This window comes from Lithobates pipiens, unplaced genomic scaffold (assembly GCF_037356315.1).
Source record: "Lithobates pipiens isolate NorthernLeopardFrog02 unplaced genomic scaffold, aLitPip1_a1.2 Scaffold_18, whole genome shotgun sequence".
Taxonomy (NCBI): domain Eukaryota; kingdom Metazoa; phylum Chordata; class Amphibia; order Anura; family Ranidae; genus Lithobates; species Lithobates pipiens.
The window spans coordinates 247,478,600-247,493,308 of NW_027507758.1; the positions used below are offsets into that span (position 1 = coordinate 247,478,600).

Here is a 14,709-nt window from a genome sequence, read left to right on the forward strand (position 1 = left end):
CGCCCATTTTTTGTTTATAAAAACCGCAGCGGTGATCAAATACCACCAAAATAAAGCTCCATTTGTGGGGGAAAAAAAGGCATACATTTTATTTTTGTACAGCCTTGAACGACCGTGCAATTGTCAGTTAAAGTAACGCAGTGCCATATCGTAAAAAATGGCCTGGTCGTGAAGAGGGGGGTTAAGCCTTCCAGGGAAGAAGTGGTTACAAAATATATATATATATATATATATTATTTTATTTATTTACTTTTTCAAAGAACAGAGTTGCTAAAACTGTGTATCTAAAATGCTGTAGAATGCGATGCTACTTCACACCACATGGTGGCACTGCAGCAATAACGGCGTCCATCGTCACTCATTGAAAGTTTCCTAAACTCTGCTGCGTCAGGAGCCTGCGTGCGCGCTCTTGTGTGAGCTGCAGGACGAGCCGCGCTCCTCCCCCGTGTCATCCCGCCCTCCTCACCGCAAGGGGTCGCTACTGTCACAGCGGCGCTCCCTCAGATCTATTAACCCGGAGAGTGAAGGGTGTCCGTCTCTACATCCGGCTCCCCAGTTCACGTCTTTTTTTTTTCGGACTTGTGTTTGTGACGACGTCACCCCGGGGGGCGCGACACCAGGAGCCTGTGTGTGCTGACTAGAAGAAACCTAGGCGGCCGGCCGAGGCGGAGAGCTCCGCTGGAGTCCCGCGGTCACAGCCAACAAGCAAAGCGGCTCTCTCAGCGGCAGGAGCATCCGAGGCGGCACCGGGAGCGCAGCGCACCAAGCCCTCCCCGCGCTCCCGCCTCAGGCTCGTCACACCTGGGAAAAGTTTCCGGGAGCGCGCACGGAGGAGAGCGGGACATGTAGAGGGGCGGAAGCTGGGAGCAGCCCCCCATGTGGTGAAGGAAGTTCATAGCCACAGAGAGAGTGTGAGAAGAGAGGGGCGGTACTGGCTATTCTTAACTTCAGCTCCCCACCTGCTGCTCCCACACCCAGTCCTCTGTCTAGTAAGGAAGCTTCCATGTGGACACAACTACCATCAGCATCTTCTCCTCTGCCTCTGGGCCCTGGACATATGGGGGCAGCCCATGCTGCCTGAGCATCTCCCCTCCTCCTGCACCCACCTCAGGACCACAGTGGAGGGAGCCCTTTTCCTGATGTGTTATGCCATCTGGTAATGCACATGTGTGATCACCTACCCAAACCAACACACTGCTGCAGCCCCCTTCTTCTTTATATTGGGGGAACTAGTGGCCTGAGGGTTGTTGTGAAGCCTTGCAAAAGATAAGGTCTACTGTGAAGGATGGAAGGACTGTCCCTGAGTGATGCTGAGCAGAAATACTACTCTGATCTGTTTGCCTACTGTGACACTGACAGCACCAAGAAAGTGGCCTCCAATGGGCGGGTGTTGGAGCTTTTCAGGGCAGCACAGCTCCCTAGTGAGGTGTCTTTGCAGGTAAACAAAAATGTAAACACGTATATCATTTTCAGGCTTTTGTTGACATTCTGACCTGTCAATTAGTTTTGGATCCCAGGAAGGAGTAGAACTTCTGTCAAGTTTTTATTGCTGCTTGTGACTCCTCTGGGAAGGTCTTTTGTCAGATTTGCTCTGTGGCACCAGAACAAAAAAGTGAGGGGAAATGGTGGCCACCAGTACTAGATGGTCAATGGTAGTCATTGGGGCTAGTTCTGAAAATAAAGGCGGCCGCTGGGACTGCTAGAGGTGAGGGGACCGGCGGCCTTCAGGGCAAGAAGGAACTGATGAAGTGAACAGTCTCAGATGGTACACTGGGATGAAACCAATCCTCCTACATAAGTTTTACATGTATATCTGCTGTCTTCAGCTTTATATACAGTTTTTAGAAGGTGCGTGTCCTGTTAGAATTTTCTCTTCCTGATTCAGTTGTGGGTGTGGATTCTTGCCATACACTGTGAGCCAGATGATTGCTGTGCTGTGACTAGACCAGCTCTCTGCTAATCAATTTATAACACCCACCCTGACACAAAATTCAGGCTGGTTTTATTGCAGTTGACTGAGAACTTGTCAGAAGTTTTCATGCTGACGATGGAAAAACGGAGCAGGAGAAAGCCACGGGACTCGGGGCTTTGAAGAGAGGTACTAAAATACTACAGATGTGTGCCCAGCTCAAATTTCATGAATTGGGTTTACATCCACTTTAATGCATTACCTGCATTATGGTAAAAAAAAACTTCCACTAGTTGCACACCCATAAACGCTTACCTAAGTCCTGTATCGGTCCAGCCCATATGCAGCAGTGCTGGTTCTGTCCCCTCTTTTACAGGCTTAGAGACCTAAGGCAGGCGCCATTGGCTTCTGCTGCTGTCCATCAAACCTGTGAAGAGGGAGTAGAGGGTGGGACAGTGTCACACTGCATGTGGCAAAAGACGCACAGCCGTGCTTAGGAGCGAGCCCACAGGTGTGCCCCCATTGGAAGCAGCTTGCTGTCTGGGTGCAACAAGAAGAGGAGTAACAGAACACTGGTAGGGAACCCCAGAAGAGGAGGTTCGGGCCTGGTAATGTTCGGGTAAGTATTCTTGTTGTTTAACAGAAATAATGCCTTTACATTTGCTTTATTCTTTCCCTCCTCACGATAAAAAGTGCTTTTGTTTTTTCTACGTCCCTGTTGGTGAGATTTCCTGTTACATCTCGTCTCTCTGCCTCTCCTGTCGTTGGAGCTGGAAGTGGGGGGACTTCTTCCTGGAGGGGTTAAAGCAGTGACCAATTATAAACCTTATCCACCCTATTCAAAGCAAAAACCTCTTGGCTGGTGTTGGGCTTCAAACAAAAATAAACCAGTTTTGTTGTAGGTTGCAGATGTGTTGATTTCATTTTTTTTTTTTTTTTTTAAGTGTCTATATAGGCTAGACTTAGTGTTACTAAACCCACAACAATAAAATCAGTCTGTATATGGAGTAAAGCATGCTTGTTTTACTCACTGTGGAACCTAAGGGGTTAATCCTCTGCATTGTGTAAAAAGGCTGTTTGATCCTGCCTCCCCTGATCCTCCCCTTCTTGCATTGTCCCCAAAACATCTCTGGATAATTCAGTTAGTGAAGTCAGTCTGCACATGCTCAGTTTGGTGTGTATTGCTAGAGTTTATTTTTTTGGGAGGGGGCAGCAGCTATCGGCACAGGGCCAATCGGCACTGTCTAGAAAGAGGGTCAGGGTCCTGCAGCCTCATAGGACAGTTAGGAGAATGAAAACTCCTCCTACAAGTTTTAACCATACACTGATAGAAGTCACAAGAGTACTATGTACTGCTGATAAGGTATTTAGCTTTTTATATTTACTAAACTAATTGTATTTCCATGTTCTGTGTACTGTGGGAGAGAAGATATAATGAATGCAGGGTCCCTGGGATTTAGTGGCACTTTAATGCATGGCAGTTAGAGTATCTGACTCTTGTACTGTTCTGTGAAACTGGCATAAATGTCCACACTCTTCTCCCTAAACTGCATGTTTATTAACTGAGCACACACTCCTGGGATCTTGGGGGGCATGGGGCTAATTTCTTTAGAAAATGCCACGCACCTGAAGAATAATCTAGCAGCATTTGAGTGCAATATGAATGTTTTCTATGATGATCAGCAGGCAGCTTTTTCAGTAGTTTTAAAACCCCCAAATAAACTTGGGATGATGAAAATAGTTTGTTCATTATGCTTTTGTGTAACAATATTTACAGTTTCTAATCAAAGTCGACATATGAACTGACAATTTCTTTAACTAATTTTCAGTTTTTCACAAACGTTAGCTATTTACCTTGAATGTTTAAAAAATAAAGTTTAGCTGCTTATAGAATAACTCCAGAACTCTATAGGTTTTACAAATAGTTGAATCTTAGGAAGCGTATGCCACCTCTTGGATCACTGCCTGTTCTTTACAATTTACAACTTCTTTGATACTGACAAATATAGCTTTTGCTTTACTTCCATTGCTCTGACAGCAGACTTTCAGCTCCCATACACAGCAGCTGTCTTATTCACTGCTGGACTAAGAGGGGAAGGACCAACAGGACAGCTGCCGTGTAGTGAAGCAGGTTTGCTGTCGGCGCACTGAAAGTATAGAAGCTTTTCCTGAAGTTATTAAGTGGCCAAACTTTCTCTGCACTGTTAAATGTTGCCATTACACTTCCTGAATATTTTCTCTTTTGTAGGGAGTGAGTAGCTAAAAGTTATTTTTTTATTTATTTTTTTATTTTGAGCAAGTTGTTATATCTGTAGTTAAGTGCTGCAAGGGTGACCTAATGATGTAGCCAGTGGGCGTAACCAGTGGCCCAAACGCATTACTCATCCCTAGCAGATCAAAATCTCCTCTGGAGCGCTGCTAATCCTCACCCACTGCCATGCTACATGGAAGACGAGAATGAGAACTGGTTATATAACCACAGCTTTATATAATAAAGGTATTTGTATTCGTGTATATAAGATAAAAACAAATTCATGTGCATTAATGGGATGGGGTTACATAGTTAGTCAGGTTGAAAACAGACACAAGTCCATCCAGCTCAACCTTAACCACTTGACCACTGGGCACTTAAACACCCTTAATAACTAGGGATGCACCGAATGGGTTTTTTGGTGCCGAAACCGATACCGAAAATGAAAAATACACTAGGCCGAAAACCAATACCGAAACAGCACCGATACCGAAAATGACTGTTTTTAAAAAATATTTTTATACAGGAGATGGTCAGAGACTGGCGACACGGTACAGGAGGTGGTCAGAGACTGGCGACACGGTACAGGAGGTGGTCAGAGACTGGCGACACGGTACAGGAGGTGGTCAGAGACTGGCGACACGGTACAGGAGGTGGTCAGAGACTGGCGACACGGTACAGGAGGTGGTCAGAGACTGGCGACACGGTACAGGAGGTGGTCAGAGACTGGCGACACGGTACAGGAGGTGGTCAGAGACTGGCGACACGGTACAGGAGGTGGTCAGAGACTGGCGACACGGTACAGGAGGTGGTCAGAGACTGGCGACACGGTACAGGAGGTGGTCAGAGACTGGCGACACGGTACAGGAGGTGGTCAGAGACTGGCGACACGGTACAGGAGGTGGTCAGAGACTGGCGACACGGTACAGGAGGTGGTCAGAGACTGGCGACACGGTACAGGAGGTGGTCAGAGACTGGCGACACGGTACAGGAGGTGGTCAGAGACTGGCGACACGGTACAGGAGGTGGTCAGAGACTGGCGACACGGTACAGGAGGTGGTCAGAGACTGGCGACACGGTACAGGAGGTGGTCAGAGACTGGCGACACGGTACAGGAGGTGGTCAGAGACAGAGGACGTGGTACAGGAGGCATCCCGCATTGCAAGCCAGTGTCCCTCATTGCAAGCCAGTGTCCCCCATTGCAAGCCAGCCTGTGCAGGGAGGAGAGCCGCCTCCGCCACCTGTTTGTGAAAAAGCTGAAAAAGCTGTGTGTTCTCGGCCGCGCGCCGTCACACGCAGCCCCTCCCCCCTGTCCGGGCACTTTGATAGACAAATCCTGCGGATGATCTGTCTATCTAAGTGCCCGGACAAGGGGGAGGGGCTGCGTGTGACAGCGTGCGGCCGGGAACACACAGCTATTGAAATGAAAGCTGTGATGTTCCTGGCGCTGTGATCAAACAGGCGGCGGAGGCGGCTCTCCTGCGCTATACAACCCCCATGATAGGCGGGGGCGGAGCCCTGCCCGGGAGGAGCCCCGCCCCCACCCAGGCTACGCCCCATTTTCGGCTCCATTATCGGCCGTTTTTCTCTTTCGGCAAATTGCCGAAAAGGGCATTTTCGGCCGATATGTTTCGGCGGCCGAAATTTCGGTGCATCGCTATTAATAACCAGACCAATTTTCAGCTTTTGGTGCTCTCACATTTTGAATGACAATTACTCAGTCATGCAACACTGGACCTATATGAAATTTTTGTCTTTTTTTTTTCACACCAATAGAGCTTTTTTGTGCTATAAAAGAAAAAAGACCGAAAATTCTGCGAAAAAATGAATGTTTCTGTTATAAAATTTAGCAGATTAGTAATTTTTTCTTCATAAATTTTGGCCAAAATTTATACTACTACATATCTTTGGTAAAAATAAGTACAAATTGGTGGATATTATTTGGTCTTTGTGAAAGTTAGAGTCCACAAGCTATGGTGCCAATATCTGAAAATTGATCACACCTGAAGTACTGACGGCCTATTTCAATTCTTGAGACCCTAACATGCCAGAAAAGTACAAATACCCCCCAAATGACCCCTTTTTGGAAAGAAGACATTCCAAGGTATTTAGTAAGAGGCATGATGAGTTTTTTGAAGTTGTCGTTTTTTCCCACAATTCTTTGCAAAATCAAGATTTATTTTTTCCTTTTTTTTTTTTTCCACAAAATTGTCATATTATCAGGTTATTTCTCACACACAGCATATGCATACCACAAATTACACCCCAAAACACATTCTGCTATTACTCTCGAGTACGGCGATACCACATGTGTGAGACTTTTACACAGCGTGGCCACATACAGAGGCCCAACATGCATGGAGCGCCATCAGGCGTTCTGGAGCACCCAGGACAATTCTGACATTTCTCTCCTACATGTAAAAATCATCATTTATTTGCTAGAAAATTACAGAGAACCCCAAAACGTATATATTTTTTTTTTAGCAAAGACCCTGGAGAATACAATGGTGGTCGTTGCAAATTTTTATCTCACACAGTATTTGCGCAGCAATTTTTCTAACGCGTTTTTTTGGGGGGAAAAAACAGTTTTGTGCTTAAAAAAAACAAAAAAAAAAAAACAGTAAAGTTAGCCCAATTTTTGCATAAAGTGAAAGATGAAGTTATGCTGAGTAAATAGATATCGAATATGTCACTCTTCAAAATTGCACATGCCCGTGGAATGGCGCCAAACGTCGCTACTTAAAAAATCCCCATAGGCGACGCTTTTAATTTTTTTTTACTGGTTACATGTTTTGAGTTGCAGAGGAGGTCTAGGGCTAGAATTATTGCTCTCGCTCTAACGTTCGCAGCGATACCTCACATGTGTGGTTTGAACACTGTTTTCATATGTGGGCGGGGCTTACGTATGCGTTCGCTTCTGCATGCGAGCACATGGGGACAGGGACGCTTTAATTTTTTTTTATTGTTCATTTTACTTTATTTTAGTTTGACATTTTTTTTCCCCAAAAATACATTTTTGATCACTTTTATTCCTATTACAAGGAATGTAAACATCCCTTGTAATAGGAATATGGGGTGACAGGTCCTCTTTACAGTGAAATCTGGGGGTCAATATGACCCCACATCTCACCTCTAGGCTGGGAAGCCTGAAATAAAAAAAATAAAAAATAAATAAATAAAAAAAGATTCTGGCTTTGATCGTACCGGCGAGTTGGTAGAAGCACCGGAGGGCGGTGAGGGGTGGGGGGGCGTCTATGGCTGGGTATTGCAGGGTATCACCGAGTATGGCTGGGTATGGCAATTTATTTGCGGGGTATTGGGGGTATTGGGGGGTACTGCAGAGCAATGGCGGGGTACTGCAGAGTATTGGCAGGGAATTGAGGGGTTAAATTGGGTGAGCAGCGATGTGGGCACTGCAGATGCTGCCCACATCGCTGCTGACACCGATCTCTTTCCCCTCCGCTGTACAGAGAGGGGGAGGGAGGAACCAGCGTCATAACATGACGCCGTTTTTTTTACAATTGATCACTCCGTCATTTGATGGAGCGATCACGTGGTAAATGGCCACGACGAGCGGCCGTTTACCGTGATCCGTGATGGTCACGGATGATCTCGTGTGCGCGCCCCAGGGGGCGCGCGAGAGCAGAATTCTGGGAGGCCGTTAATTAACGGCCTCTCAGAGTTAAACAACCGCCCTGAAGCCGTTAATCGGCAATGGGCGGTTGTTAAGTGGTTAAAAACAATAAATAAATATAAAATATCGTACAATCCAATATACTCAATTTTATGCCCACAGTTGATCCAGAGGAAGGCAAAAAAAAAACCCAGCAGAGCATGATCCAATTTGCTACAGCAGGGGAAAAAATTCTTTCCTGATCCCCCAAGCGGCAATCGGATTCTCCCTGGATCAACTTTACCTATAAATGTTAGTACCCAGTTACATTATGTACATTCAGGAAAGTATCCAGGCCTTTCTTAAAGCAATCTACTGAGCTGGCCATAACCACCTCTGGCGGGAGTCATTTTCACAGCTCTTACTGTGAAGAAACCTTTCTATATTTGAAGATGAAATCTGTTGTCCTCCGGCGTAAAGAGTGCCCCCTTGTCCTCTGGGTTGACCGTACAGAGAATAACTCAACTCCATGTTCACTATATGGACCCCTTATATATTTGAACATGTTGCTCATATCCCCCCTTAATCTCCTCTTCTCAAGAGTGAATAAATTTAGTTCCTCTAATCTCTCCTCATAGCTGAGTTCCTTCATACCTCTTATCAATTTGGTTGCCCTTCTCTGCACTTTCTCCAGTTCCACGATATCCTTTTTGAGAAATGGTGCCCAAAACTGAACTGCATATTACAGATGAGGTCTTACTTATGATTTGAACAGGGGCAAAATTATCTCTTTTGGAGTCCATACTTCTCCTAATACAAGAAAGACTTTGCTCGCTTTGGAAACAGCAACTTGGCATTGCATGCTATTATTGAGCTTATGATCTACCAAAACCCCCAGATCCTTCTCCACCACGGATTCCCCCAGTTGTGCTCCCCATAGCATGTATGATGCATGAATATTCTTAGCCCCCAAGTGCATAACTTTACATTTATCAACATTAAACCTCATCTGCCACATAGTCGCCCAATTAGTGTATTGAGGTCGGCTTGTAAATTGGAGACATTCTGTAAGGACGTTATTCCACTGCATAGCTTGGTGTCATCTGCAAAGACAGAAATGTTACTTTTGATCCCAGACCCAATATATCATTTATAAAGATATTTAAAAAGTAAGGGTCCCAGCACTGAACCTTGGGGTACACCACTGATAACCTTAGACCATTCAGAGTAAGAATCATTAACCACTACTCTCTCTGAATTCTGTCTTTTAGCCGGTTTTCTAGCCATTTACAAACTATTTCCAAACCTGTAGACTATACCTTACACATGAACTGTTGAATGCTTTTGCAAAATCCAAGTATACCTCGTCCACCGCCACCCCTTGGTAATCGTTTGATGGGGCCATCTCTGAGCGGGTCTAAAAAGTTAAATCTATCTTCCTGTTCCCCAGCATGTGCAGGATATAAAGTTGTTGGTATCTGTTTTATGTGGAATCAACTACAAAGGATAACCACCTTTTAATCCATGGTTCTGTAGGCTTCCTCCCCTGAGTTGCTGTACTGACAAATGGTCTTCTGAAGCCACTATTCTTTTCTAGACATGTTGCCCCCCCCCCTCCTCTCACTGACATTCTTCCTTTGCTCCAGGGGAATATAAAATCGCCTATTAAAAACTCATCCAAAGACGTGTTTTACAAATGCCTTTGGGTGCGTCAAGCATTTGGGCATTCCATTGGCTAGAATATTTATTCTGGCCATTGGAATGAATTAACGCTCAAACACTAATTGCACCTAGCACTCAAGGCTTTTTTTTTTTTTTCTCCTGAACGTGGTTTTATTTCTTTTTTTTCTGCCTATAAATGCTCCTGCCTCTGAACGCCTGTAAACGCCAATGTGGGCATGGACATGTAGGTTAGCATAGAGTGGCGTTTTAGAGGCAGAAAAAAAGTCAAAACACCAGTAAAAGGTGTTTTTATGCTGTGTGCATGAGGCCTTAAAGAGTAACTCCACTTTTGTTGAAAAAAAAATTCTCCTCTTTGTGATCAATGTACATTACAAGGATTTTAACAAACTTTGTTTACAGATTCTTACTTTTTGTTCTGAAAAAAATCCCTGTTTGTGTCCACGTGGAATGTGAATTTAATAAGTAGTTTCATAATTTTCAGTTGCTGCACTTGCAGGGCTCTAAGGAAAATTGTAGGGGTTGCATCCTTTTTTAGATGTGATTTCCTATTGGGAGTAACTTGCCAACAATTACCCCTTTTTTTTTTTTTTTTTTTTTTTTTTTTTTTTTTTTCTTTTGCAGGGGATGCCTAAAAGCTAATTTGTATCTTAAGCCAGCTATAGATGGTTCCAATCTCAGCCGGTTCAGCAGGGATTGGCCTAAAATTTGAACCATGTATGGGCAAGCTGAATGTACCCAAGTTGATCTATTAATTAACTTGGAAAGAATAAGGTTCCCTTATTCAACATGCAACTTTACAGGTTCAAAGAGTAAACATTTAATTTTTTATTTTTTTTTAGTTTTATTCATAAAATACAAAAAGTAGTGAGAATTGATTAAAGTATAAAATTCTCTCTCAATGTCCAAAAAACATTACATATAAAAACAGGGTACATATTAACTCATGGCAGAACCGCCTAATGATACTGTTACAGTTCACGTGCAAGGGCTACTTAAGCCAATTCCAACGTGTTTGAGTTCTGAGACGCCTTCAGGGAAATCTCTGTATGTGATTTTGATATATTCTGTGGAGTAATGATAGTGTTTGTCTTGGAGCGCTACGATTAACCTCTTGAGACCTCCTTGCCGGGACTACGTCTATTGACGTCGTCCCGTGCACAAGCGGCCTGCGTGCCCCCTGAGGGGCGCGCGCGGCGGGCTCTGTGATCGGTGAGTCAATGAGACTCGCCTGATCACCGATCCGAGCAAGGGGTCGATCCCGACCCCTTACTACGTGATCAGCTGTCAGCCAATGACAGCTGATCATGTGACAAAACAGAGCCGGTAATCGGCTATTTTTCCTCCTCGCGCTGACAGCGTGAGGAGAGAAAAAAAAAGCCGATCCGTGAATCGGGACATCAGTCCCGATCACCGGCGGCCGTGAATCGGGACATCAGTCCCGATCACCGGCGGCCGTGAATCGGGACATCAGTCCCGATCACCGGCGGCCGTGAATCGGGACATCAGTCCCGATCACCGGCGGCCGTGAATCGGGACATCAGTCCCGATCACCGGCGGCCGTGAATCGGGACATCAGTCCCGATCACCGGCGGCCGTGAATCGGGACATCAGTCCCGATCACCGGCGGCCGTGAATCAGTGCCCATCTGCCCCCTGCCAGTAGCCCCCAGAGCATTAATAAAGTGCCCACAATCTGCCTCAACAACATTGCTGCACCTCAGTGCCACACATCAGTGCCCATAATGCCACCCAGCAGTGCCATACATCAGTGCCCATCAGTCCCATCTATCAGTGGTACTTATCTGTGCCCATCAGTACTGCCTTATCTGTGCCTATCGTGCCACCTTATCTGTGCCTATTAGTGTCGCCTTAACTGTGCCTATCAGTGCCCACCAGTGCCGCCTCATCAGCGCATTTCAATGAAGGAGAAAAATGACCTGTTTGCAAAATTTTATAACAAACTGTTAAACATGATTTTATTTTTATTTTTTTGCATCTTTTTTTTGTTTGTTTAGCAAAAAATAAAACTCCCAGCTGTAATTAAATACCACCAAAAGAAAGCTCTATTTGTGGGGAAAAAATTATAAAAATTTCATTTGGGTACAGTGTTGTATGACTGCGCAATTGTCATTCAAAGTGCATCAGCGCTGAAAGCTTAAAACTGGTCTGGGCAGGAGGGGGGTTTAAGTGCCCAGTAAGCAAGTGGTTAATCATCAATCATTATCTCGATTCTTTCTCAGTTGCGATCTTGATAAGTGTTTCACGATTTTTGCTATGCAAAGAATTCTATCTGCTCTTCTGAAGCAACAGCCCTCAAAAGAAAGGAAGAAAAAAATCTGCCCAATGTGCCAAGAAGTAGACCTGCACAATTCTGGCTAAAATGAGAATCACAATTTTTTTTGTTTAGAAGATAGATCACAATTCTTGCAGTATAAAGCCCCATACACACTATCACATTTTCCGATGATTTTTTTTTGTCTTCAGATTTACTAAAACCATGTAGTGCAAGGGCCTGCCTGATTGCATACAAATTGAAACTCCTAAGGTTGGACCTCAAATTATATGGTTTTGGTAAATCTGAAGGAAAAAATAAGCAGAAAATCTGATGGTGTGTATGAGGCTTAACATCATCTTTCACATTAAAACAAAAAAAAAAATTGGGCTGACTTTACGGTTTTTGTCTTTTTTTTTATTTATTTATTTATTTATTTATTTTTTGCGTTTGACCGCTGGGCGAATACAGTGTGACATAAAATATTGCAGCAATTGACATTTTATTCCATAGGGTCTAAAATATATATGTTTGGGGGTTCCAAGTAATTTTCTAGCAAAAATAATTGATTTTAACTTGAACAAGTGTCAGAAAAAGATTTAGACTTAAGTGGTTAAACTCCCTGCATTTACACTTGTTTTAAAAACTTGGCAGACTTTTTTTCTTTACACACAGAAGTTTATCTTTCTTCTAAGAAGGAAGAGTTAGTTAAAATATTTCCCAGATGTTTTCTTTTGACAGTGAGCTGAGTGAGCAGATAAGTCTCTCCACTTGTTGTTTGAAAGAATCGACAAACTGCAATAGAGATCTGAGGGGTTGAATCAAGATCCCAATTTTTTTTTTTTTTTTTTTTTTTTAACTATTGTGCAGCTCTACCAAGAAGCACAACATTCTTTATCAGTTGAACTAAGTCTAAACATTGTAACAATTTGTCAATGGAATACACTTTGCGTAAGTGAGGAAAGACTAAACTTTTTTTTGACATTTGTTGGTTTCAAGTAAAAAACAAAAACAAATTTTTATTCTTTTGCTAGAAAATTGTATGTATGTATATGTGTATGTATTAGTAGAGAATAAAATGGTGGTTGTTGCAATATTTTATAATGTGAAAGATTTTACGTTGTGAGAATCGTGATGGAAGTAGGAAAATCCTGGACAAAAATGGGGTAAATGGCTAATGTGTTTCACATCATTTGCTTACTCATTAGCTATGAGTAAGCAACAAATGATGTAAAACAGGTTAGCCATTTACCCCTGTTTTTGTCCACTTCTCATTGAATGTCATATTGGATTTTATACTATTTTATTTTTATTTATTTTAATATGCCTTTTTAATGGAGTGCGGTAGTCCAACATTTTCCTACTTCCATAGACTTGTGCTGAGCCAGCACCTGAGAGTTCACAGGGTGGGAGCACTAATTGGGGTCCAGAGACTTGGTGAGCGGCATTCCTTTTCTGTGAGAATCGCAATCTTTTTATTCTAAGCAAAAAAAAATCGTGCTTCTCTAGTTTGTCTTATATTGAAACATGTATACATATCGTATCGCTGTCACACATAACATGGCATTATATATTGGCAGAAAGTGGATCCAGAGTGCGGTACTCACAATGTGCACCCTCAGGATTCGCACAATCTGCGACACCTTTATGTCAACATCACATACAGGGATTTACCTGCAGAATGAGTCTCAGAACTCTGAAACTTGGAATTGGCTTAGGTAGCCCCTGCATGTGAATTGTAACAGTATCATTAGGCAGTTCCGCCATGAGTTACTATACATATAAAAAATGGGGTGCAATGTTTTTTGAAAATTGAGAGAGAATTTTATACTTTATCAATACTACTTTTTGCATTTTATGAATAAAACTCCAAATTTTTAAATGTAACCCACGTTTACTCTTTGAGCCTGTAAAAAGTCCCATGTTGAATGAGGGAACCTTATTCTTTCTAGTAATCTTTTTGTTCAATTAACTTGGGTACAACCAGCCTGTCAAATTTGACATGATGGTGTGCCAGCAGCTGTTATATCCACTACCAATTACCGCTGTGTTCTCCCGCCCACTAGGAAAACACAATGGCTTTACGGGAGTGATTGCCCTATCAACATAGTTAGTAAGGTTGAATAAAGACACCAGTCCAACCTGAGTGAGGTGTCCACAATTGTCCCTATCCCTGTACATTGCACACTCACATTGGTCCGTACTCTCAAGGAGCCCACAATCCAAGGTCCCCTTTCATAAACTAGAGCCAATTTTGGACAGAAGCCAATTAACCTACCTGCATGTCTTTGGATTGTGGGAGGAAACCGGAGTACCCGGAGGAAACCCACGCAGGCACAGAGAGAACATGCAAACTCCAGGCAGGTAGTGTCGTGGTTGGGATTCGCACCAGAGACCCTTTTTATGGCTAGGCGAGAGTGCTACCCACTACGCCACTGTGCCGCCCACTACACCACTGTGCCGCCCAACACTGTGTTAATCGGGGAATCTAGCCCTTTTTTGTTTCCCACTCCCTCTTCCTTTCCTTAGCTGCAGGAAAGAAAATCACTCAGTCCATGTCCAGCCTTAGTGCAGACTTCTGGGAAAATCAGTAAACCAATCACACAAGCAGGAAATTACAAATCTGGGGGCCATTCTGTACACCATCTGTGTAGAGAACACCTCAAGGATGCCATATTGCATTGCATTTTTCAGAAAATTACAGTGCTGCAGATTGAAAGGGAAAGGTAATTTTTAATAACAATCAATATGACTTGTCTCAATTGTGTATGCTATATTCTTTTTTTATTTGCTAACCCCCCCCCACTAAAGTGAAGTTATCCTTTTAACCCCTTCCCGCCTAAGCGTAAAACAAATCTTAATGCCTAAGCACAGTTTTGAAACTTTGACATGTTAGTAGAACTGTACATATCACAACTGCTTTGTGGATAGCTCGCACATTTTTTTTTAAACATTTAAAGGAAACCTGTCCCAGAAAAAAAT

The 14,709-nt window shown here is 43.5% G+C and overlaps 1 protein-coding gene across 4 annotated transcripts in view; it reads left to right on the forward strand.

Annotated features, from left to right (window-relative positions):
* Positions 1–510: 510 nt before the first annotated feature.
* Positions 511–14,709, forward strand: part of REPS1 (RALBP1 associated Eps domain containing 1) — a 294,648-nt gene continuing 280,449 nt past the window's right edge. For 2 of the 4 annotated variants that reach the window (XM_077486746.1, XM_077486749.1), the window contains exon 1: positions 512–1,438. In XM_077486746.1, the coding sequence (XP_077342872.1) occupies positions 1,286–1,438 (153 nt within the window). In that variant the 5' untranslated portion in view covers positions 512–1,285. Of the gene's footprint in view, positions 1,439–14,709 lie in introns of all 4 variants that reach the window. The other 2 variants (XM_077486747.1, XM_077486748.1) reach the window with 2 other exon arrangements.